General features: G+C 35.1%; 1 protein-coding gene across 2 annotated transcripts in view; it reads left to right on the top strand.

Moving 5' to 3' along the window:
* Window positions 1-26,510, top strand: part of RAB6A (RAB6A, member RAS oncogene family) — a 65,536-nt gene that overhangs the window by 10,936 nt on the left and 28,090 nt on the right. The window contains exons 2-5 of one of the 2 annotated variants that reach the window (XM_054576255.1): window positions 10,848-10,906; window positions 20,348-20,401; window positions 21,786-21,891; window positions 23,891-24,002. In XM_054576255.1, coding sequence (XP_054432230.1) covers window positions 10,848-10,906; window positions 20,348-20,401; window positions 21,786-21,891; window positions 23,891-24,002 — 331 coding nt within the window. Of the gene's footprint in view, window positions 1-10,847; window positions 10,907-20,347; window positions 20,402-21,785; window positions 21,892-21,947; window positions 22,054-23,890; window positions 24,003-26,510 lie in introns of both variants that reach the window. The other variant, XM_054576253.1, reaches the window with a different exon arrangement.

Here is a 26,510-nt window from a genome sequence, read left to right as displayed (position 1 = left end):
TACACATAGGAGGCAGCTGACCAGTATTTCTCTTTCACATCAATGTTTCTTTCTCTCTCCCTCTCCCCCTCACTCTCCCCCCCCACCCCGCCCTGTTCCCCAAACCAATAAACATATCCTCAGGTGAGAATTTAAAAAGGAAGGAAATTCTTTTTTTTAAAGAAGGAAATTCTGACATGCTACAACATGGATGAACCTTGGCATTATGCTAAATGGAATAATCCAGTCCCCAAAGGGCAAATACTGTATGATTTTTTAATTAAGTGATAATAAGCATCACTGTTAATCTGTCTTGCTATTGTGAGATTGCATAAAACCTTGCCTGATGCCCCATATAGACTTAATTAAGGTGTTATTCGCTATACAAAACATGTCTTCGCTTTTTAAAGCTTCCATTCTAAGAATCGTAGAATTTTATAGGTCATTTATTCATTTAACAGATGCCCATCATATACCAGGCATAGAGCTATGTCCCAGGTGATAGAGCTGTTAACAAAGGAGATATAATGAGATATAATCTCTCTTCTCTTGCTTATAGTCTAGCAGGGAGCAATAAAGCCTCTCTCTTAGATCTCTACCCCTCATATCCATTCTCTACATGATGTTATAGTGAACTTTATAAAAATGTAAGTCAGAGAGTCTAGCAGGGAGCAATAAAGCCTCTCTCTTAGATCTCTACCCCTCATATCCATTCTCTACATGATGTTATAGTGAACTTTATAAAAATGTAAGTCAGAGAGTCTAGCAGGGAGCAATAAAGCCTCTCTCTTAGATCTCTACCCCTCATATCCATTCTCTACATGATGTTATAGTGAACTTTATAAAAATGTAAGTCAGAGTTACTTACTTAACAAAAACATTGTGAATATATTTAATGCCACTGAATTCTATACTTAAAATTGTTGAAATGGTATATTTTATGATATATGAAGTTAAAATTTTTTTAAATCTCAGAGAACTCCTACCTTTGTAATATTTTTGCCATTCTTAGAATAAACTCTTAAAATCTTTCCAAAGGATCTATTGGGTTGGCCAAAAAGTTTGTTTGGTTTTTTCTGTAAGATGGCTCTAGTAGCACTTGGTTGTCTTTAACTTCATTCCAAACAGTTTTGTTAAATTGTATTGTGACAGCTGTCATATCGCTGTGCATTAAAAAAAAAAAAAACTTACCAAAATTGGTTAACTTTTGTGTAGCCATTTTAATACTGAAGATGGAAGAAATCACGCAACATTTTTGGCATATTATGCTTTATTATTTCAAGAAAGGTAAAACTGCAACTAAAATTCAAAAAAAGATTTGTGCAGTGTTTGGAGAAGGTGCTATGATTGATACAACATGTTAAAAGTAGTTTGTGAAGTTTCATGCTGGAGATTTCTCATTGGACGATGCTCCATGGTCAAGTAGATCACTTGAAGTGGATAGTGATCAAATCGAGGCATTAATTGAGAACAATCAGCTTTCTATCACGTGGGAGAGAGCTGACATACTCACAATATCAGATCAATAAAGTTATTGGTGAAAATGAAAAATATGACTTATTTTACAGAAAAACCTAATGGACTTTTTGGCCAACCCAGTACAAACCCAATACATGGCCCACACTGCATAATATGGCTCCTCTTGCCCATTCTTAACCTTGAACACATCTCCCACCATCTCTTTTTCAGTTGTACTGGCCATTTTTCCCCATTTTTTTGCTCTTCACTAATCTCTATCTTGTTATATACTCCCTCTTCCCCTTTGCCTGGTAAAGAGCATCCTTTACATTTCAGTTTCAAGTCACTTCAAAGAAGCCTTTGCTGACTTCCTCAGAGTAGTTTAGGTTCCCAAAATTCTTTCTATTCTCAGCACTATGTACTTCTTACTGCCTTTAATACAGTTGTAATTATTTGTCTATTAAAATTTGTTTCCCACTTGGTTTTTAAGCTCTACAGGGATAGTGTTCATGAATTTCTTGTTCATTGCTGTATTTTAAGCACAATGCACAGTGGAGCTCACTAAATATTTTTGAATAAGTAAAGGATATGTAATTTTTATCCTACTTAATTTTAGAAAGTTCTTGAGGTTTCTCACAATTATAAATAAAAGAGCGTAATTAAAGGAAAAACAATAAAAATGCAAAACCTAGGAGGAAAGAGGTTTGATATACTAAGTATCTGGGCTCAAGTTAAGGAAAATGATGTATCAGAAAAGTCATTAGATTTATCAAGAACTAATCAATAATTTTTAAAAAGTGGTTTCAGTAGAGTTTTAGAGAGTCAAGAAAGATTCAGAAGGCCCTGGCCAAGTAGGTTAAAGTATTGTCCTGATACTTCAAGGTTGCAGGTTCCATCCCTGGTCAGGATACATACAAGAAGCAACCAATGAATGCATGAGTGGGTAGAACAGCAAATCGATATTTCTCTCTCCCCCTCTCCCACCAATTCACTTCTTCTCTCTCTAAAATCAATTTTAAAAAAAAGATTCAGAAGTAGGCAATAAGTATAAATGGCATATTTGAAAAGTGAATTTGTGATTTAACCAAATATGTTTCTGGATTCTTAAAATATTTTAACCTCTTTATTATGGGAAATTTTAAACATACAAGGAAGTACAGAGAATAACATGAAACCCCATAAACTGTTACTCAGCTTCAATAATTATCAACTTAGGACAGATTTCATCTATTGCACATAATTCCTCCCCAAACCCCACACTAGAGTGGTTTGAAGTAATCCCATATGCACTGTCATTGCAAGTATTTTGGTATGACTGCTAAAAGACAAGGACCTTCTTATTGGTATATTCTTGACATTCATGGATATAGTTACCCACAGAGGCCTTTATTTTTGGGATACTTTTCATTGTGTGTTTTTGACATTTAGTATTTCAGGATCTCTAGATCATTGCTGTTCAATTGAACTTCTTGCAGTAGTGGAACTGTTATACATTTGTGCTGTTTAATATGTTGATGACAAGGGTAACTGAGAAACTGATTGATACATTTTACTTCATTTTAACTTCAGCAGCCTCATGTGGCTAGTTAACCCTTTATCTGCCCTTAACCCTTCTCTTAAAACTGAAGACTATCTCAGAAATTTGTGCATGGGCACCTTAAATTATTTACATAATCAAGGTGAATTAAGTTAATTTTAATAGGGAAATAGCGAAAGTGATGTCTCATGGATTTAGACAAGTTTTAGACCATCACTGGAGTAAAGATATTTTGATGTGTAGTATAAAATACTGCACAAAATCCACTCAGGTCTTTCAGATCTCTGTCTCGGTGTCTAGCATAATGTCCCTCATATAGGTGACCATAAAGTATTGGTTCTGTTCAGTCTTTAGAAAGCTGGATAAATGGTCTTTCTTCTTTAGGAAAGTGACAAAAGCATCATCATATTGATATTAAATAAATAGGCAGAAACTCGATAACTACTGAAGTTACTGCTTATTTGTAAATTTTTATATTTGTTTATCGTTGTTTAATATGGAACATTTCTTTAGTCAGGAAAACTGAACTATGGTCTTTGCTCTGCCACCTTTTAAATTACGTACCCTTAAAGACTTCACTTGAACTTCTCTGTGCCTTAGTTTCCTCATGTGTAAAATAAGGCTCCTTTACCCTCCTTATAGTAATGACCTGCATAGATGGTCCTCTGCAGGCTCCACCAAGTCTTAACTAACTTAATCCTTAAATTTCAGGAGTAGGGCAGGGAAAATACAAAGCCTGGAGTGTCTTCTGGTGCCAGAAAGTAAGGGAGTATTTAAGAAAGGATGGTGGCATGTTGAAAGGGTATAGGAGCCGGTGTGAAAGAGCTCTCAATGGGGAAAGTTAGAATAATTTGAGCAACAAAATAAATAATGATGACATTGGATAACCTACAGAATTAAGATATCTATGCATCTGTACTTAAGTAGGTAGGTAGATAGGTAGGTAGTAGGTAGGTAGGACTGTTCTTCATTACAGAAGAATTCTCATTGAAATACCATGGTAATAATTACTACTGGCAAGATCCATTTGATGAATGCTAAAACTAGGGGGCAAAGTTTGAGAAGATGTATAACATTTATATAGTCTCAAAGTATCTCCCCAAGATACTTTGTAAATAATAAATAATAAAACAGTAAACTTATGGTAGAGAAATGGTGGAGATCATAACCAAATGAAGAAGATTGGTATAACTAGGATTAAGACATGAATAGGAGGACATCATGGTCCCCCTATGCACCTGAAAGAGACACTTCAGGCCTGTAGTAGTCATGCCAAAAATGCATGACCTGAATCTAATGAGAAAAATGACAAACCTAAATTGAGGAACATTATACAAAACAATTGACCTGTATTCTTCAAGTGTCAAGGCTATGAAACCAAGGAAAGACAGGAAATGTTACATATGAAAGGAGACTAAGGAGGCATGACAACTAAATACATTCTGGGATTCTGGGTTGGATTTTGGGAAAGAAAAAGGGAATTAGTAGAAAAACTGATGAAACCCATGTAAGTTCTGTAGTTTAGGTAATAGCATTGTATCACTGTTAATTTTTTAGTTTTAATAATTGTGCTATTGTTTTATAAGATGTTATCGTTAGAGGAAACTGAATGAAAGGTGTACTGGAATTTGTACTATTTTTGTAACTTTTCTGTGAGCTTAAAATTATTTCCAAGTAAAAAGTCAAAACAGTTCCTTAAGATAGGTGCTACTTTATTTCCATTTTACCATGGGGAAATTAAGGCACAGAGAGGTTAACTTGTCCCATTTGGGTGTGCTTAGTAAGTGGTTAGGCTGGGATTTCAGCTCAACTATCTGGTTCTAGAGTTCCAGTGCTAAAACACTCAACTACGCTACCTCTCCTTGATAAATTTTTGTAAGTGGAATATGTGCAGAAAGTTCGGATACTTAGGTTTTCCTCAAACAATAATAATGAAAAAACCAATCACCTATGGAAAGTTGAAGTATATCAACTAAAACTGTTAGATATTTCTGGTGTGTTTTGCAGTTCTGGACTTTTGTAATTAATATGACAAAATTCTCAATACACGTAACTTAAAATTAACAAAGTAAAATGGGAAGCAGTTAGTTTTTAGTAAATGTCAGTGGCTTTGTTAACATTTATTAATGATTGTGGTACTGACTCTCATACTGAATTATCGGAATTATTTCAAAATGCTTCTATACGCAAGGAGAATCAGGTTTATTTAATCATGGAATTAAAGTGTGATATTCAAATGAGAATTGTTCAGTCTCTTCTAGAACGCAAAAGTACAACTGAAAAAAGTCTTTAGATTTGTAGCAATATCTTACAGAAAAGGTAATAGTTACTTTGCAATTCTGAGATCTGAACAAGAATACAAAGACTTGTGAAATATGAAACATAGTGAATTTAAGTCAGATATATGGAAGAATTTCATGACTGAAAGGTTGTAGAAATATTAAAATGGGTTATGAAATCACTTGGAGAATATTTCCTTTTTCAAAAAGAGAACTGATTTCTTGGAAGATTTAGGAGTGCTCAGACAGAACCAGGATTATACCTACAGTACATAACAGTTCTTTTTTGGCTTCTATAGAGTCATATTTATTGGTAATTACATATTCTTGTTTGCTAGTTTTAGTTGGCCGTGCCTCAGTATAAGCTTCCTTTTTCCAGAACTTCTTGATGGATTTTATTTATTCTGTATTACACAAATTTATTATGTGACATAGGTAGACATGAGCTGTAAGAGGCTGCTGCTTGTATAACACAGCATACTGTTTTATAGCAAGCTTTTTTTAAGAAAGTATAAAAAGTACAACTCTAAGATAATGATAAAAAGTATAGTATAATAAATACATAAACCAGTAACCTAGTTGTTTATTATCATCATCAAGTATTATGTACCATACATAATTGTATGAGCTATACTTTTTGGTGGGTTTGTTTATACCAGCGTCATCACAAACACAGGAGTAATGTGTTGTGCTCTTTAGGGAGGCTATAATGTTCTAAGGTGATAGGAATTTTTCAGCTCCATTATAGTAATGGCCGTCTTTGACCAGAATATGATTATACAACACATGATTGTATTTGGGTTTAAAATAAATCTACTGTCTTCTTAATATGCTTTATTTTTTGTTATGGATATTTCTTTCTCCTATGTTACTTGAATTTGTAGTGTTTTAAAAATTATTCCATAATCATCATTAATAGGGAAGTTATACATTTTTTCCCTTTTATTTAGTGATTACTCTTTTATTTAGGGAAGTCGTGGCATGTAGCTGTGACTTATAAAAGCCTACCATTGCCCTGGCTGGTGTGGCTCAGCTGGTTGGGCATTGTCCTGCAAAGAGAAAGGTCACGGATTCAGTTCCCAGTCAAGGCACATGCCTAGGTTGCAGGTTCAGTCCCCGGTTAGGGCACGTACGAGAGGCAACTGATCACCATTTCTCTCACATCAATATCTCTCTCCCCTTCTTTCTCCTTCCCTTTCCCTCTCTCTGAAAAAGAGAAAAAAAATTTTTAAGGGCAAAAAAATAAATCTACCATTAATTGATTTCTTGACCCTTCTGGACAATGCAAGGACCTTAGAATTCTAACTCTACTTACCACTCCTTCTTCTGATTTTACATGCTATGTGTATTTTAATTGTGTGTATGTGTGTGTATAAAACCCTATAATATGTTACTGTTTCAGACAATGATTATGTTAATTTTTTTATGAGGAAAACTTTTTTAAAAGATTTTATTTATTTTTAGAGATATGGGAAAGGAGGAAGAAAGAGGGAGAGAAACATTGATGTGTAAGAGAAACGTTGGTCAGTTGCCTCTACCATGCCCCCAGCTGGGGACCTGGCATATCCAGGCTTGTGCCCTTACCAGGAATTGAGCCTGCAGCCTTTCAGTTCGAAGACTGGCGCTCAATTCACCAAGCCACACCAGCCAGGGCAGGAAAACTTTTTATTGAAGTACAAAATAATAGAAAGGCATACAAGTCATAAGTGTACAACTTGAATGAGAAAATTTGCTAGTCGTATTTCCATCCTTACGGAAGTTATTTATTACTACAAATTAGTGAATTTGGCCTTCTAGTTTTAAAACGTCAATTTTCCTGAGTTTTATTATAAGTATGTTCCTATGAACTGTATCTACCTTCATTTTTCCAAGAATGCAAGGCTGTTGCACGTTCCTGTCTTCTAGACTCTGAGCTACCCTAGTAGTGAATGCTGTCTACTTGGTGAAGTTTCTTTTCATTGATTAATTTATTCAGTGCCAGGCAGAGACCAGCACTGTTAGTACATCCATGAACAAGACAGATGAGGTTCCTATTCTGTATCTTACCCTTTGTAATTTGGGGAGGTAAACTAGTAAAAAAATGCACCAACAAGATAATTTGAGATAAGTGCTATTTTGCTAATTTTTCTTATTTTTCCCCATAAGAAAAAGTGGATCATGCTTTTCCTTATGATATATTTCTACACTTAGACTTAAGGTTCTTGAGTAAAGTTAATGATGGTAAAGTAAGTCTCATGCTATTATTTATTTTGAACTTGCCACTGGTCTGTTCTTTGAGAGTACAGATTACTTACAACTCATCTTTTTAGCCTTATGATACATTCATAGATGGATGTTGACTTTGTTGTAAGAATAAAATAAAAACCCTGCTGCCATCTAAAATACTGGTAGAAATACAATCTTAGGTAGACAGTAATTTTGAAAGGTAATTTACTTTTCCTTTCCTTCAGACAGTACCATATCTGATACTGAATTTATGAGTTCACAATGTAACCAGGAAAGAAAAGTTCCTCAAAATTAGGTTACATGAGCAAAATCTCAGAGGCTCCAAAGTGCATGGTGTGCTTGAATAACTAATAGCCTTCCATCACTGTCAAATGAAATTTATGTTAGGCAGGGATAGGAGATGAGACTGAAAGGCTAGGCTCAAGTTTGATTGTAAAGGCCTTGAATGCCTGCTACGGATTTTTAACTTTATCTTATGGATACTAGGGAGCCTTGGAATGTTTTGTAAATTAAGAAAGGATACACCTCTGGCAATACAGAGAAGCTGGATGCTTTACACAGTTATTTCTTCTCATATTTATTCTTGTACCTGTGTATGTTTGTTCTTTCAGTGTAGTGTAAACTCTGGTGGTCACGGCCTTCCTTAAGTCTTAGTTGTTTTTCAGAATCATCCCACAAACCTCTATGATCCTTAGCACATAGTTGTTGTTGGTCTTACATTTTATTTATTTATTTATTTATTTTTTATATAGCATTTGTTTTCAGAGAGAGGGGAAGAGAGGGAGAGAAACATCGATTGGTTGCCTCTTGCATGCCCCCAACAGGGGACTTAACCTGCAACCCAGGCATGTGCCCTGACTGGGAATCGAACCCATGACTTTTCTGTTTGCGGCAGGATGCCCAATACACTGAGCCATGCTGGTAAGGGCCTTCGCACTTAGTTTTGTAATGAAGTGAGAAATAGTAGCCATTCAAGCATTAAAATATTTGTTTACTTGTTATCTTTGTTAAGAGTAGCCAGTGAGTTTCTACTTTATGTAAGTATTTTTTCTGTCTTCGTCTCATATGTAAGTAAATATTTTTTGTTTTTACTTTGGATGTCTCCATTTCATCATCCTGGAAACTTCATAGTACTTCAGGTATAATGCCTTTAACATAAATATTATTGTAAAGGAACAAAGCACCTTTATTAAAAAACACCTGTAGAGCCATAGACTTGAAATTACTTATTTTAACAAATATTCCATACAACCAATCTCATTCTCCCCATTTTTGAATATGACTGTACAAATATAGTCATCGTTTGTTTTTTAACTTTAGGAGAAACAAAATCTTTATTCAGTTTAGGTCTTTAGAGAAAGGCTACTAGATTTTTTTTTAATTTTAGTGTTGTTGTCCAGGTTAGCTACATTGAAGTAGCATTAGCTTAGTTTAATTAATTATGTTTTGCTATGGAATTACATTACCCAGGTGAAACGTCTTGGACATGATATGGCAAGGATATGATACTGGAGTGAGTTTTGCTTACAGCTGAACTTTTCTGTTGTAGTCGTTAAGTACCTTTTTCAGCTGTCTTCATTACTCTGATGGAATAGTGACTACAGGAAGTAGGGGTTTCCCCCCTCGTTAGCTCTGTTACTAAAATCATAGCATCTGATTTGAGCTACTATTATCATAGCATATTAATCTTATATAGTGACTTCTCTTGTGGGAAAATAGAAATATGTAGTTGGTCTGTTTCAGTATTATCTGCCCAGAATAACTGACCAAGAATTATGAAGCAATTGAGACACTTTGTATACAAACACTAGTCTTACTATTCTTTGAATCCTAAGTATATTATGTGAGAAATTACCATTTATATAAATATCGTCTAAATTATTCTTCTAGAGGCACAATAATTAGTATCTCTAATCTTTAATAATCATCCATTGTTTTTAGCAATCCTTTTAGTTATCTTTGGTGTTCTAATAGATTTTAAAAAATCTTCCATAATTTTTTGGTAGTGAGTTTTTTTAATGTGATAAAATATACATAAACAATTTACTATTTTAACTATTTCTGAGTGTACAGTGGCATTAAGTACATTCATGTTGTGTACAACCATAAATTTTTAGTAACAGCTGTATATTGAGATAAAATCACATACAATTCATCAATTTAAAGTATACAATACAGTAATTTTTAGTATTGTCACAGAGTTTTGCAACCATCACTAGACAGTTTTAGGATATTTTCATCACCTCCAAAAGAATCTCTATATCCCTTAACCTCTATCCTCGCTATTCCTCTATCCACTCCCATCCTTAAGCAACCACTGACTTACTTTCTGTCTCTATATATTTACCTAAACACTCCATATAAATTGAATTATATTATATGTGGTCTTTTGCTATTGATCTCTTTTACTTAGTGTACTTTTTTAAGACATCCTTATTGTGGCATATATCAGTACATTCCTTTTTATAGCTAATTAATATTGCATTGTACGGATATACCACATTTTGTTTATTCATTCCTCAGTAAAGGGAAATCTAATCCTGAGACAAGTTTTGTTTTTTCCTTAAGATTTTTATTTTCCTTTTCTTTCTTTTTCCCTTTTTTTAGATTGTTTATTTTTAGAGAGAGGGGAAGGAAAGTAGAGAGGGGGAGAAACATCAATGTGTGGTTGCCTCTTGTGTTCCCCCTACTGGGGACCTGGCCTGCAATCCAGGCATGTGCCCTGACTGAGAATTGAACCAGTGACCTTTCAGTTTGCAGGCTGGCACTCAGTTCACTGAGCCACACCAGCCAAGGCATGAGGTGTGTTTTAAAGCAGTTGTCCGTGTCACCTCTTTCTCACGCATAAATAGTCTAGCTCTTGGAGCCCTCATAGCTTTCCTAGGACTCTCTAGTCTTTACATTCCCAGGGAGTATGCTTTGATTCATTGAATTAAGCAGACCTGAACCTCAGTTTCCCCAGGTTACTGTCCAGGGCATTGACTACAGTTGCTTCACGATCTAATCCTACTTCTTTTTGGTAGGACCCAAGTAAATACCTGCTTCTTCTTTTTGTTAGGACCCAAGTAAATATCTGCTTTGTCTTTTTGTAAATTAGAGGTATCAATGTAATTGATTGTTTTCCTCCATCTTTTCCCTCATTTTCCTCGACTCTTAACTCTTTACATGTGCATTTTAGTTTGAGAGATTGTTATCTATTTATTAAAGAAAGGCATGTCAACAAACTTGGGACTCTGTTTTTTTTTTATTATTGTTAAATCCTTTACAGATATTTCCCACTGAATTCAATTGCAGTTTTTTATAAAAGAAGTCTTCGAGAACCCAATGTAATATGTTAACTGAGTGATTTTTTTTTCTTTGTATTTCAGTTGGGAAGACATCCTTGATTACCAGATTCATGTATGACAGTTTTGACAACACCTATCAGGTATTTTGTTTTTGCCATCCTACTAGCTGTTACCAATTTTGTGTTATAAGTAATATTCAAGGTCTTTTTTAAAAATTCATTTATTTACATGCAGTCATAGCTATAAAAGCACTTTCTGTAATTTGTAAAAAGCTATCTAAATACAAAGTATAACTGATTTTGCTCATAGTCCTCAACTTCATTTGGTTTCTGTATCTCTCCCAGAGTCTTTTGAAAGATTATCGTTGGTACTATCTGGGCTAGAAGTAGGAATGATTGTAAATAGTCTTGTATAGAGATTTTGTCCAAGTCTAGGATTCTATGACATTTTGATTTATACTTTAAGACAAGAATGAGGAGATTAAGGAAATTCACAAATGTGTGGAAATTAAACAATGCATTCCTAAATAACCAATGGGCCAAAGACAAAACCACAAGGGAAATTAGAAAATACTTTGAGACAAATGAAAAAGAAAACACAATATATCAACACTTAATGGGATTCAGCTAAAGAAGTGCTATAAAGAAAAGAAATACATTAAATCAATAGTTTAACCTTCTACTTTAATGTATATACTATATATATTTTCTATATACTAATAATGAGCAAGTGTAATTTGAGATTGAAAACATAACACCATTTACATTAGCACCCCTCCAATGAAATTCTTAGGTATGAATCTAACAAAATATATACAAGACCTATATGAGAAAAACTAGAAACTCTGATGAAAGATATCAAAGAAGAAGTAAATGGAGAGTTTATGTACATGGACAGAAGACTCAATATTGTCAATATGTCAGTTGCTCCCAATTTATCTATAGATTTGATGCAATGCCAATTAAAATTCCAGCAAGCAATTTTGTGGATATTGACAAACTTCTCTAAAGTTTATATGGAAAGGCAGAAGTCCCAGAATAGCTAAGACAATATTGAAGGAGAAGAACAAAGTCAAAGGGCTGGTGCTACTTGACTTCAGGACTTACTATAAAGCTACAGTAGTCAAGACAGTGTTATTATTGGCAAAAGAATAAACAAAAAGATAAGTGGAATAGGGTTTGAAAAAACCTCATTTCCCAAACCTGTTTTTCTCCTTTACTGTCATGCTATGACCACATTTAAAGCACTTTTGATACCAGGTGTGTGGAGGTTTTTCTTACACCAAGCAATTCTTTGATACCAGCTAGGTGTCCTGCAATTTAACTCAATGCTTATACTGTCTACAAACACAGTGATAGCGTCAGTCTCATGAGACTTCCCCTCACTTCATTTTCATTTTGTTTTTTAAAAGATTTTATTTATTTATTTTTAGAGAGAGGAGAAAGAGGGAGAAAAGAGAGTGAGAAACATCAATGTGTAAGAGAAACATTAATTGGCCGCCTCTTGCATGCCCCCAAGCAGGGACCCAAGCTGGCAACCCAGGCATGTACCCTGACCGGGAATGGAACCAGCGACCGCTTGGTCTGTAGGATGATGCCCAGCCCACTAAGCCACACCAGTCAGGGCCTGTTCTCTACTTCAGATGTTAGTAACAAGTAGTTGGTCGCCAGGTTATCCACAACTTCTGTACTATATGCTGCAGATCTGAGGTTTCCATGACCTTCTCCCCCTTCAGTTCTGTGATTTGCTAGAACAGCACACAGAACCCAGGGGAACACTTAACTTAGGTTTACTGATTTATTAAAGGATATAAAGGCTACAGAAGAATAGCCTGACGTATAGAGTGAGGTCTGGGAGTGCCCCAAATGCAAGAGCATCTGTCCCTGTGGTATTAGGAATGCATTTATCCTTCTGGTTTTTTGACGTGTCCACCAAACTGGAAGCTCTCCAAATTTGGGGATTTTTATGGAGGCTTCATCTTGTAGACATGACCAGTCATTAACTCTGTTTCCAGTCCGTCTCCCCTCTTTGGAGAATCGGGAATGAGGCTGAAAATTCCAAGCTTCTGATACGGCTAGGTCTTTCTGGTGACCAGCTCCTTCCCCTCTCTCATCAATCCAGGAGCCACCCAGAGTTACCTCATTAGAACAGAAGATGCTCTTATTAGGCATTTACAAGAGTTTTAGGAGCCCTGTGTTAGGGACTGGGTTCAAAGACCAAATGTAGAATAAGAGATCCTCCTAGTGCTCTTACCACTTAGGAATTTACAAAGATTTTAGGACCCCTATGTGAGGAACTAGGGGCAGAGACCAGTATATGTCATTCTTAGTATTTCGCAAACAGAGTTCAGAAGTAGACTCACACAAATATAGCCAACTGACCTTTGACAAAGGAGCAAAGGCACTAATACAGTGGAGCCGAGATAGTCTCTTCAACTGGCGACCTTTGTTGGTGCTGGAACAGCTGGGCATCTATGTGCAAAAAAATGGATCTAGACACAGGTTACACTCTTCACAAAGATTAACTCAAAATGGATCACAGACCTAAATGTAAAACATAAAACTCCTAGAATATAACATTGGAGAAAACTTAGATAACCGTGGATGCGGCAATGGTTTTTTAGATACAGCACCAAAGGTGTGATCCATAAAAGAAACAATTGACAAAGCTGGACTTTATTAAAATTAAAAACTTCTCTTCTGTGCGAGACATTGTCAAGAGAGTGAGAAGACAAACCACAGACTGGGATGAAATATTTGAAAAAGACATATGGCAAAGGACTGTTATCCAAAAATATACAAAGGACTCTTAAAATCAGACAGTACTATAGAATTCTTTGCATCCCGATAAATTTTGACAGTCTATACATATGAAACCACCAGCAGAGTCAAGATTAAGAACATTTCCATGATCCCAAAAGGAATTTGTTTTTAATTAAGGCTTTTATTAAAAACCATAAAGAGCATAGAAATGAGATCATAAATCTGACATTTAAGGAAAGTCACTTCTTAAAAAGCTAATGAGTATGTACTGTATATATTTTATTATCATTCTTTTGACTATTTCAGAAATGGCTTAGCCACCTCTTAAGACATTATGAAAAGAGCAAGTTTAAAAATGAAAATCAGTAAGGGTGCTTCAGTTTCTTCTGGATCCATTTAAATAGATATCCCCAGTTTTCTTTGTCTCTGCAACTACAGCTTATACACTTCACCAGCTGACCTTCTCTTGTATGTGGGTGGTATTTTGATTCCAAGCAATGCTTCTATCCTCAGCTTAGACGCTACAAATACCAGTCTTAGGGACTGAAAAAATATTGATGTCATTAAGCCATATGTGGAAAATTCCTGAGAATATAAGTGTGAATCTTTGGAAGTAGAACCTAATGCCATAGGCTAAAAAATATGAACTGTGGTTAGAGTCTTAGGCTAAAGATATGAGCCACGATCTATATTTAGAGTACTCTGGGTCTTTCAAAAGTATTTTGTTATACTCAAGGTTTCTGTGAAATTAAGGAGATCCTTCAGGTGTACCTGAAAGTGCCATTGCTGTTTTCTCATGCACTAAGACTATTGCTGCTGTTAAGTCATACATATGTAAGGGCAGTGATGTTGATGGGATGAGGTTATGTAAAACTTGATAGATAAGGAAAGATTTTGATTCTTTATTAAAAAGTTGTTGCTAATGAAGCCAAAATATTGTACTTAGGAGACACTAATTAACAATGTAAGCTACAAGTTTTTTGTAAGAATTACAGTCCTAGATACTCCAGGACTTTAACAAGAAAGTTTAGATGATATAGCTACATCCTTACTTAGGGAAATAAATGTATGCTTAATAGTATATCAATTATTATCTTTGTGAAGAATTGACCATGTGTGGTTAGCTGCCAGCTTACCAGGTGAAGAGGTCTTCAGTAAATTATTTCAAGATTCTTTACCCCTATGTGCACCACACACACAACAGAAACACTAAAAAAAAAAAAAAGATTTGTTTTTAGAGAGGGGGAAGGGAGGGAGACAGAGAGGAAGAGAGGCATTGATGTGACAGAGAAACATTGATTTGTTGTCACCCCGACTGGGGACGAAACCCGCAACCCAGGCATGTACCCTGACCAGGGATGGAACTGGTAACTTTTTGCTTTGCAGGATGGCACCCAAGCAACTGAGCCATACTGGTCAGAGCCAGGAAAACTTCTTAAAGGGATAATTAAAAAGCTAGTCTTACTCCTAAAAATTTATTACTGGCCTTATGTGCACCGTATGTAAGATATATCTGAAACTTAGTTTAAATGAAGTTTTATTTCACAAAAAAAGATACATTTTATGTAATTAATAATTCATGCTTTTGAGAAAGAGAGGAAGAGATATATTGATCAGTTGCCTCTCACACTCCCCCAACTGGGGACCTGGTGTGCAACCCAGGCATGTGCCGCAACCAGGAATCCAACTGGCCATCTTTTGGTTTGCATCCTGGAGCTCAGTCCACCGAGTCATACCAGCTGGGGCAGATTGTTTTTCTGATCCAGTGTTTGATTTCTTGTTTTTTAATTTTCTTTAATTTTTAATGACTTTTTCATTTTAGCTTCCTCCAAGATATATTGTCATTTTATTGGGGGGAGAGTTAATTGTGGTAAGAACTTAACATGAGATCTACCTTCTTATCAGATTTTTAAGTGTAAACCATACAGTATTTTTATTTATATGCACAATGTTATGCAGTAGATCTCTAGATAACTCGTTCATCTTGCATAACTGATATTTTGTGCCTGTATAATGGCTCGTTTTTAAAATCCACAGACTACCTAATTTGTCTAAAGTAGCCTGGCACAAGGATATCTGAGGGGGGGGGGGAGAGAGAGAGTCACATACATACCTATACATAAACACATTTATTAATGCGATGGTTACCCTTCTGAAATGGACTCTGTATTACCATCCTCTTCCAAAAGTTCTTCACCTTTGTTTAACTTTAGACTTCTCTTTAACTTTTCCACTCATTTCTTCCTTTATCTTTGCCTTTTTTGACATCTATTATTTATCTATTTTCTATCACTAGGGAAAGCAGCAGCAGCAGCCAGGCAACAGAATTTTACATATGTTTGGACCACAGAGGGAAGCTGATTACCATTGCTTGGTATAGAGGAAAACTGACTTTCTTTACCTAGTCACTTATATACTGGAAAAATCGAGTCCCTTTTGGAAAATTGTGATGTTTATGGGTCTTTGGCTATGTGTGACATCAGGATAGGTGACAAATCATTATTTAGGAAGTCAGGCAGAATAGTAGTTTACATATTATAAATAGCAGTATTTTATAACATTCTTTTCGGGGTAAATAAACACATTTCTGAGTAGAAAGCATAGAAATAAAAATATCTAAAGTTATCATTATCTTGACACTGATATATTTGGGTAAGCCATTGTTTGTTTAATCTTGAATTTTGAGCTCTGATAATAAAAGTACTCAGTTTAATTTGCTTTTTACAAAGTAGACCTCCTGCCCCCAAGCCAACAAATTAATTACCACTTAAATAATGTGAAGCTGTAAATTAAGATACATGGGAGAATTCTTTAACCTTTGATTTTTTCCTACTATGATTGTCTTCTGCATTTCCATGGAGGAGATAAACATGAGGCACCACTAATACCTCATCTGCCTTTTATCAGTATAAAGGTGTGAATTAATTCCATGTCAGTAGCATTCAAAATGCTGGAATAGCTAATAATGTTTATTTTCCCTGCAATTTTTTGTGTTCTTTCTGCTCTTGGCTGATGAACTTCTTTGTCATAATAGGTCGTCTTGGTATAAAATTAACCGAAAAGAAAAGCAACAAAAGATTGTTTTTCAGGTTAATTTTGATGTTTATGATTTTGGTGGTGTAAGTGATATCCCCAAACTAGGATGATGTAGTGGAAGGAGGGACTGTTGTACACCTTATCATAAAGTCTGGCTTTGTACTAATTTTTATTAATTTAAAAAATGTGCTGGACCGCACGTTTTGAAATCTGAAAATGACAACTTCTGTTTATAGCCATTAAAAATTATTTTTGGCTAACTTAACAAACAATAACATGAATAAGTTACATGAGAATTTTTTTTTTAGTGAAAGAGCATTTGTTAGTGAAGTAGTGGGACAGAGAGAAGGCTACTCCATATGCAGAGCGGCTGAGAATTTCTTTTTTTTAAATGTAAAAGAATTCCAGGCATAGAGTAGTTCAAGGGTTCTGTGGCAGCTCCATTGGCATCTAGGATCAAGAGTCCTTCTAACTTTATGTTTAAACAGATCTAATATATGACTTCCATATGGTTACTGAATGGCTCCTGGAGTTCTGATTTCCATAGTCCAGGCAGGAAGCAGGAGGAATAGAACAAAACCAAGGGTGCACCTCCCAACTCAGACACCCATTTATTTAAAACTCAAAGAAGTCTGGAAAATTTTTAATGGAATATGTATGGATTTAAAAAATGTGTTAGTAAGGAGGAAGAGGGAGATGGATATTTGTGCAGGCAGTTAGCTGCTTCTACCATAGTGAGTAAATGAGGTTCTGCTGATGAAATTTCTTAAATGTAGCCATATATCATTGCTGTACATTCCTCAGATTTGTCAGATAGATGCTCTTTCAAAGTAATTCAAGTTTATCCTAGCCTATATACATTCTCAGATGGAATGTCATAAAATGGAACTAGAACTTTGGTTTTATGTACTTAAGCCCTAAATTGAGAAACATAATTGAAAGATGAGGTATGTCCAGAAAGTATCCAGCCACATAGTATGCAAAATAGACACGTTTATCAAAGATGATACAAGAAGCTCTGTATGTAGGACAATGATGCCACAGGCCCTTTCAAAGTAGCCACCTTGGGACCCCACATGGTTCTCCCAATCGCCATCAGCTGCCCTGTCGTATTTTCCTGAATCTCAGTCTGAAATCTCTTCCCCTTTCAAAGGTGATTTTAGTTTTGGGAAAAGCTGGAAGTCACAGGACACCAAGTCTGGGCTGTAGAGGGGTTGAGTCACCCCCTGTGTGATTTGCTGTTTTACAGAAAGAACTCTGCAGAGATGTGATGCATGAGTGGACACATTGTTGCGATGCAGCTACCAATCACCAGTTGCTGTAGCAGGCGCCTTCTGAATCATTCAGATAGTTTCCATGGAGGAATGTTCAAGCTGAATGCAAAATTTGATGGAAATTTGTTGCTCTACTTGCTCAGTCATTTTTTTTTTTTTTTTGAGATTTCATTTATTTATTTTTAGAGAGGGGAGAGGAGGGAGAAAGAGAAAGAAACATCAATGTGTGGTTGACTCTCACACCCCCTCTACTGGGGACCTGGCCCCACAACCCAGGCACATGCACTGAACTGGGAATCAAACCAGTGACCCTTTGGTTTGCAGGCTGGTACTCAATCCACTGAGCCACTCCAGGCAGGGTACTCAGTCATTTTGAATGCAATGGCCACACAAAACATACGCTCACTCAATGGTGTCTCCTGCCCTCATTGACTAGTACAGTGAAATTGAAGTTGTCATTGTCACACATACACATTCCAGTCCACAGTATTTCAGTGCCAGGTTACATAGATGTCAGGCAAACCATTCTCGTTATTTTAACAACAGCTGGACTTTTTCCCGACAGACCTTGTACATAGTCACATAGTTTGAGTTAAAGAAGGAAGCTACCTTTTTTGTTCTCATTTTTTAAATAAAAGCCTCTGTGTAACTGAAAGCTACAAAACATTGCTCAAAATATTAAAGACCTAAATAAATGGAGAGACATCCCAGGTAAATGGATTAAACAATTTAGTATTGTTAAGATGCCAATAGTAATTACCCAAAGCAATCTACAGATTCAGTGCAATTCCCATCAAAATTTTTTTCACCATTTTTGTAGAAATGAAAGAGCCAATCCTAAATTGCAGAAGCCAAATAGCCTTGAAAAAGAAAAATAAAGTGGGAGGACTCATACTTGAAGATTTTAAAACTTAATGCAAAGCTAAAGTAATCAAAATAATGGTGCTGGCACAAAGATAGACATATTGACCAATGGAATAGAATTCAGAATCCACAAATAAATCCATGTATCTATTGACAATGGATTTTTAATAAAGGTGTGCCAGGCCCAACCTACAGAATGGCTGGATATAACTGACAGTTATATTTCTAATAAGTTTTTTATATCCAGAACACTATATAACAAAGAACTCCTACAAGTCACAACAAAAATGACAAACTCAATTTAAATGTGCAAAGGACTTGAACAGATGTTTTTCCAGAGAGGATATATGGAAAGCCAATATGCACATGGAAAGATGCTCACATCAATAGTCATTAGGGAACTGCAAATCAGAACCACAATAAGATTCAACTTCACACCTACTAAGACAGATTTTAAAATAGTGCAGTGACTGTAGAAAAGTCTGACATTTCCTCACAAAGTACAATTACCATGAAGCCCAGCAATTCCACTCCTAGATAGAAACCAAGAATAATTGAGAACAGGGACTTATAGTAGCCAAAAAGTAGAAACAGCCCAACTGTACATCAGTAGATGAATGGATAAATCAATTGTGGTATTTTCATACATTGTAATATTTTATTGCTTAATAGGTAGAGAGTTTCTGTTTTGGCATGATGGAAAGGTTTAGAAATAGTGTTGACAGTTGTTCACCATTGTGAATGTAATTAATGCCATTGAATGGTATACTTAAAAATGGTTAATGTGTCAAATTTTATGATACATATATTTTGCCACCATTTAAAGATAAAACCTATATTAAAAATATGTCACTGTCAATGTAGCTTCCTAAGTTATGTTGATAATAGGGGATGCTATGCATATGTGGAGATAAGGGACAGATGGGAAATCTCTGTATCTTCCTCTCAGTTTTGCTGTGAACCTAAAAATACTCTAAGAAAAAATAGTCTTAAAGAATGGTTAAGACATTTATCCGGTAAGTATATATTGGAAATCGCTTTACTCCCAACTCCACAGCAGAAACTTTTTGTGTCCTTAGTTACTTAACTTCTCTGAACTCCAGTATTGTTATCTATACAATGACAAAAACAGAGCTCCCCTGGCTGGTGTGGCTTAGTGGATTGAGTGCTGGCCTGTGAAATGAAGGGTCGCCCATTTGATTCCCAGTCAGGGCACATGTCTGGGTTGCTGGCCAGGTCTCCAGTTGAGGGCGTGCAGGGAGCAACCAATTGATGTCTCTCTCCCTCTTTTTCCTTCCTTTTTCCCCTCTAAAAAAATAGGTAAATACAGTCTTAAAAGGAAGGTGGGAGGGAAGAGAAAAGAAGAGAAGAAAGATAGGGCTGATAATAGCTACCTTGCAGAGATGGATGAGGATAAGAGGTGATCGTGTGAAGGGCCTAAAAGAATCTCCAATATCCCCAATACACAGCAAGTGCTCAGTAGATGGGAGCTGTTATTACTGAAAATTTTGTTCATTTTTACTTGTCTATGATGTGTTTATGTTTATTCATTGTTTCTCTCACAACTGTAATTCCCATTTGAACCCTAAACTGCTGACCATCATTAAACTACTACTATTTAATTTTGTTTTGTTTTGGTTTACAGGCAACAATTGGTATTGACTTTTTATCAAAAACAATGTACTTGGAGGATCGAACAGTGAGTAATGCGTTCTGTGTGTAATTTTCTGCAACATTCCAGGATAAAAAACTATGATCAAAGACATAATTAATTAGTGTCACCATAAGAAGTACGTAGCAAACTTGCCAAAGTTAATTTACTGGCCTTGAGAAAAACCTATTACAGAGTGAGTAGTACTTGGCACTCTTGACTTCCTAACCCTAAGTGAAATCCAAAAGGGAGAGAAAACCAATTTATTTATAAAACCCTGAAGGCCCTAGGCTTGTTCAATAAAATTTGTCGTCTTGATTTGGAAAAAAATAACAAATATAGCGTTGAAATAATTAAAGCTGCTTAAGCTTTTGAGTGCCACTCTTGAGGTATTCGTAAACATTTCATTTGAATTTGCAAACTTCCAGGTTTTATATGTCAGAATGCGATATATACCAAAGTGACTGTGGTTAGAAAGAATGTATATTTATTTGTTGGATTTTTGTCTTCCATCTTTAGGAATGTTCCCTTGGAGTACAATGTAAATTCTGCATTCTAGTCCATTATCCCTTGAAGAGATTTCTATCACCTAAACAGTGACTGTCTTAAATGAAATATTTTGGGACCTATAGCCCAAAACATTTTATATCTAATGCTGTTTCTTATAAATGTGTGTTTTCTTTTGGAGGTTCTCTTTTATGTTTTAATATATAGCATGCCATTTCTTAAAATTTGAAACTTTAGAAACAGCTTTATAATGGTAAAAGAACTTAATGTTTGTTTTCAGGCTTTTCTTTCTTAAATGTGATAAAATAAGAAAGTAAAATCTTTAGGTAGGGTTTCAAAAAGATAGTTTTCCTTTTTGATAGATTATTATATACAGTGTTCTGGGGGAAAAAATATGTGGGAGAAACATAAGCACAGCAGGCAGAGACCCAATTTCAAAGGTTTCTGGACCCAGAGGAAAAGAGACACACTTTAGCTTGAGAGAGGGTTTCAGAGAAACATTCATTCCATTACCCTGATAGCCTGGGCTGCTCATTGACTTTTACCTTTCTTTTTCCTTTTATGCTTACTATTTGAACATCAACAAAGTCTCCTTTTTGCTATCCAGAAGGCATAGGATTCAAAGAGAGGTTATAGAGAGGAAAAATGAAATGTATTTCTGATTCTGTGAAGTCTTTCCCATTGCCATTTTCAAGTCATGTACCTTCAGAGCAAGCAAATTTTTATATTACCAACTTTTGAAAAAGGGAAATTTTGTGTGTTCATTGCTCACATCTCTGCAGCCTTTTGCATGAGTCTCCTTTTTACCTCCTTCCTACCTCCCCCTTTAAAAAACATTATTTCTTTTTTCTTTTCAGTATGAGTTTGGTTTTTTTTTGTTTTTGTTTTTTGGTTTTTTTTTTATTCATTTTTTCCCATCCCACAGATCAGGCTGCAGTTGTGGGATACTGCGGGTCAGGAACGTTTCCGCAGCCTCATTCCCAGTTACATCCGTGATTCTGCTGCAGCCGTAGTAGTTTACGATATCACAAGTAGGTATTTTACAATGGGTTGACCTTGTTGCTTGTTTGACTGATTTTGTTGTTAGGTACGATTGCAATTATGGGACACAGCAGGTCAAGAGCGGTTCAGGAGCTTGATTCCTAGCTACATTCGTGACTCCACTGTTGCAGTTGTTGTTTATGATATCACAAGTGAGTGGGGGGAATTATGCATTTCTAATCTTCTTTTCAACCTTTAGCTTAGCTGCATGCATGTTCTTGTCTTGTGCTTGTTTTCCATACTGGCATGTAAAAATGAGTTTTATCATAACAAACCTTATCACAGACTGGCTAGGTCAGAAATACTTGCTTTGGAGTTTGTACCAATGTACTTTGTTTGTACTGTGCCAGGTTTTTTTGCCCTGGGAATTTTCCTTCAGGTTCAGTTATGAATCCTCTCCAGGGCTTTCTCAGTATCCTGTTATCCCTAAGCCACACCATAATTATGATTGGAAGAACATGTCCTTTTTTATTTAACCTGATCTCAGATTTCTGTAAAATAAAATAATCTGCATTTAAGCCTCTTGCCAAGTTTTCCAAATCCTCCAAGGCATCTGTTCAGGTTATTAAAAACTTCTTCTAGCCAACTTTTCTCTGCTTTCCCCTTTTAGCCATTTTCCCTCTATAGAGGAAGGCAGAGAAAACATAATGTGCAGTTTTCTGATAATCATTTTCATTTGAATCACACCTGGATTCTGTGACTGACTGACTTGCTTTGTTGCTAACAAATTACACTTTTCGTTTCTCTCCAGGAAAAATGTTTTAAATGGGAGAATGAAGTAATAGTCTTCCTTTTCCTTTTCCCTAGAAACTGAATTAATACCTTTGGCATTTTGAGTGACTTTAAATTTTCCATGGAGCATTAGTGACTGATAGGGAAACGCTCTCCAATTAAAACTGTCTTTATAAATTGGTTTATGATATATATTAGGCAATATTAAGCATCGTTTCATCTAGTGGCCCATAATTTATAGAAGAACCCGGACAGTACCACATCTTAGACTTCTTTAAAAGCATATCAACAAACTATTGATTTGAGCAAGTGATACTATTACACATTTTTGCATATCTGCTCAACCATAAGTCATACCTACTTAACAATAATTCAGCAATTGCAATAGCAGAATTATAAGTTCCAAGTTTGCATTCAGAGACTTTTTTGTTGTTGTTGTTAGGTGCTATATGCCATCTTTTCTTGAAGCTTTTCTTTGGGTTGCTACTTGTTTAAAAAAAATGTATGTTCATTATTGTGCATTGACAAGTTTTGCAGCTTTAAAATGTTTGTGCTTACTTTAACCAAGTCAAGTGAAACCTGGTATATTTTTCTTCAAATATTGTACATAGGTGGTTAAAATATTAGTAAACTCTTTTTAGCTGCTATAATAATAAAAAAGCATTGTACATAGAACCTAGTGCTAGAAAAGATGGATTTTTTTAAGTGATTCTGGTGCATTAAACTAATAAACTTCAAGTTAAAGTGATCACAAACTGAATAAGCAATGCAAACAGACTGGTGTTGAAAGCTTTGAAAGGCTTTCCGAATTTTCTGGATGTGTTGGGTCTTATGGGCTGACGTACTTTTGGAGATGCTTTCTTTGTCATGTTTGGTATTTGTAAGTAATAAAAAAAATATTGTGGCAATGTAACACCATATTATCTGCCATAGCTGTCCTTACATTAAAAAAAATATTTTTCCAATTACATAATAGTACGTTGCTCTTATTTGGTTGTATCCAAAAATTTTAAACCACTATGAAATAAACCTTAAGGATTTTATTCTTGTGATTTGTTTAGACCACTGACAGTTACACTCAGATAAAATGGAGTTATGTTACAGGCACATTAAAAGCAGGTACTAATGTGCCAGCCCCCTTCCAACTTCCAGGGCTTTTTCTTTCTTTTCTTTCTTTCTTTTTTTTTTTTTTTTAATTCATCATGTGGGGAGGCATTTGCAATAACACTGATCTTTATGTCCATCCTTCTCTACCAGATGTTAACTCATTCCAGCAAACTACAAAATGGATTGATGATGTCAGAACAGAAAGAGGAAGTGATGTTATCATCATGCTAGTAGGAAATAAAACAGATCTTGCCGATAAGAGGTATGGAGTGATTTTGTGTGTATATGAATGAAATGTTTGATTTCTTTGTTAGGCGGCCTGTTCTTTTTAATGCTACTGAAGAATTGTTCTGATAATAGATATGTTAAATCCTTAAGTTTTTATCCCTCTTTTCTTTTGTTTGGGAACCTGAAATATAAAACATTAACCTCAGTCCTTAAAAAAAAATGAAACTTTTTTGTTTGTGTAAGTCCATTAATAAATAACTCCTGTGCAAGATTGTTTCCACACAAAGGTAAATTTTTGCCTTTTTTAGGCTTATAAACATGAGCAGTATTTCTGTTAAAGAACAAAATGTTTTAAAAAAACAAATTCTATCTTTAAAAATTATTCATAATGATGATTAAATGCACACCCTTTTGGTAGTCTTATAAATATTCATTATAATTCAGTAGTATAGTTTTTTCTTTTCTTTTTTAAATTGTATGGTTGAGCCAGGCTGTGTAGTTGAACTGAATAGCCTGATTGTGATATCTTAGTCAAATGAGGAAAGCCATATTCAAGTCACAGGATGCAAGATATATTAACATTCACTGTAGAATCCATGGCTTCAATACTGCCTTCAGCATTCCTAAGTGATCTACTGGCTGTTCTTTCTGTTTTAAATAGTCTTCACCATTTTACTTAACAGTAGAAGCTTTTACTATTTATTGTGTTCATGAGTTGGATGGTGAAATTTGGGTAATAAACTTGTGCTATTAATTAAAATTTTGTCAAGAAATCCACTATATTCAAAGGTTTGTGGAAATCTTAAGCCCACTTCTGTCCATGGTACCTCATTTAGAATTGGCAGTACAGTGACCAAAAGTCTTACATAATTTTAAAGTAAATTCACTTTTCACAAAAATGGTGCCAAAAATGAAGAAGGAAGCCCTTGCCCTTCCTAAAGCCAAAGCCAAAGCCAAGGCTTTGAAGACAAAGAAAGCAATGCTGAAAGGCATCCACAGGCACAAATAAATGACCTGTATGTTACCTTGCTTACACTGGCCAAAACACCTCAACTCCAAAGGCTGCCTAAATACAAGCTGGACTGCTATGCCATCATCATGTTCCCTCTGACTACCAAGTCAACCATGAAGAAGGTAGAATACAACAATACACTTGTCTTCATTGTGGGTGTCAAGGCCAAGCACTAGATGAAACAGGCTGTGAAGAAGCTCTGGACATTGTCATGGCCCAGGTCAACACCCTAATCAGGCCGGATAAGGAGAAGAAGGCATATGTTTGAGTGTCTCCTGTGATGCTTTGGGAGTTGCAAACAAAATTGGGATCTTCTAAACTGAGTCTAGTTGGGTAATTCTAAATATAAAAATTTTACAGTGTAACAAAATAAATTTTAAGTATGATTTAATCTTTTATGAAAATTATTTTTTATACATCAGTTATCTGCATATAAATTTTCAGAGTTTAATTTCTTCCCAGTATGAGAATTTGAAGATCATGTACATATATAGTCTTCTAGTAGAGAGTTATCTTCATTTTTAAATAAAGAAGATTGTATGTTTGAATTGTTTCCATTTATAGCCAGAGTTATCTAAAAGGATACTTATAAGCCTCTGTTCTTTTATTGGGTAGTATTTTAATTGAGTACACAAATGCTAAAAACTTACCTAATTATATTTACAATAATTTTTCTTTAAGGTACTATTCATTGCTTTGGATTACCATCCTTCTCAGTAACTTTTGCCAGATTGTCACCCTTCAGCTATTCACATTTAAAAGAGTTAGAGCCTTGTTCATTTCATTAAAATAATTTTAAAGTGAGTAAAAGATTTAAATGCTTTTTTAAAAAAGCATTAAAAGAAAGTTTTTCAGTAGTGGAATACTTTTCATAAGCTTGACATAAAACCCTGAAGCCATAATGTGAAAGATTGATAAGTTTGAATACATAAATATAAAGATCATATTCACCTATTAGATCAGCCATTATTTAGAAGATTGATAATGCACAGTATTGTCAAGAGTCTGAATAAACAAGAACTCTCATATACTGAAATATGTACCTAATATAACGGGGGGGGGGGGACAGTTTAACTATCAGAATTTAAAATACTTATTGACTCCGATCCATCTCCAGTAATTTATTCCACAGATATACCCACAAAATGTAAAAAGATGAACATTAAAAAAAGTTTATTGCAACAATATTTGTAATAGTAAATAGTTAAAATCAATCTAAATGTCCATCAGTAGCAGTAGCATTTTATAAATGAGTACTTGTAACCACTAAAAAGAATGAGAGGAATTTATTATGGTCTAACACATGAAGCTTAAAAAAGCACTTGATCATTGTGCATAGTATATCTTTTCTGTTCAAATAAAAAGGTGGTGGAGAGAGAAATGTTCTTTCACTTAGAACAAATCTACATAAGCACACATAGAACTTAACTAGTTATTTTTGGGAAGAGAGTGGGATTATGGAGGAATTCATTGTAATGATTAATCTTTTTAAAAATTTATTTTGTAATCAGAAAAAACTTTTTTTTTTTA

This window comes from Pteronotus mesoamericanus, unplaced genomic scaffold (genome assembly GCF_021234165.1).
Source record: "Pteronotus mesoamericanus isolate MK-2021 breed Mesoamerican mustached bat unplaced genomic scaffold, CSHL_Meso_final contig_33, whole genome shotgun sequence".
Lineage (NCBI taxonomy): Eukaryota > Metazoa > Chordata > Mammalia > Chiroptera > Mormoopidae > Pteronotus > Pteronotus mesoamericanus.
This window is presented reverse-complemented; position numbering and strand designations above follow the sequence as displayed.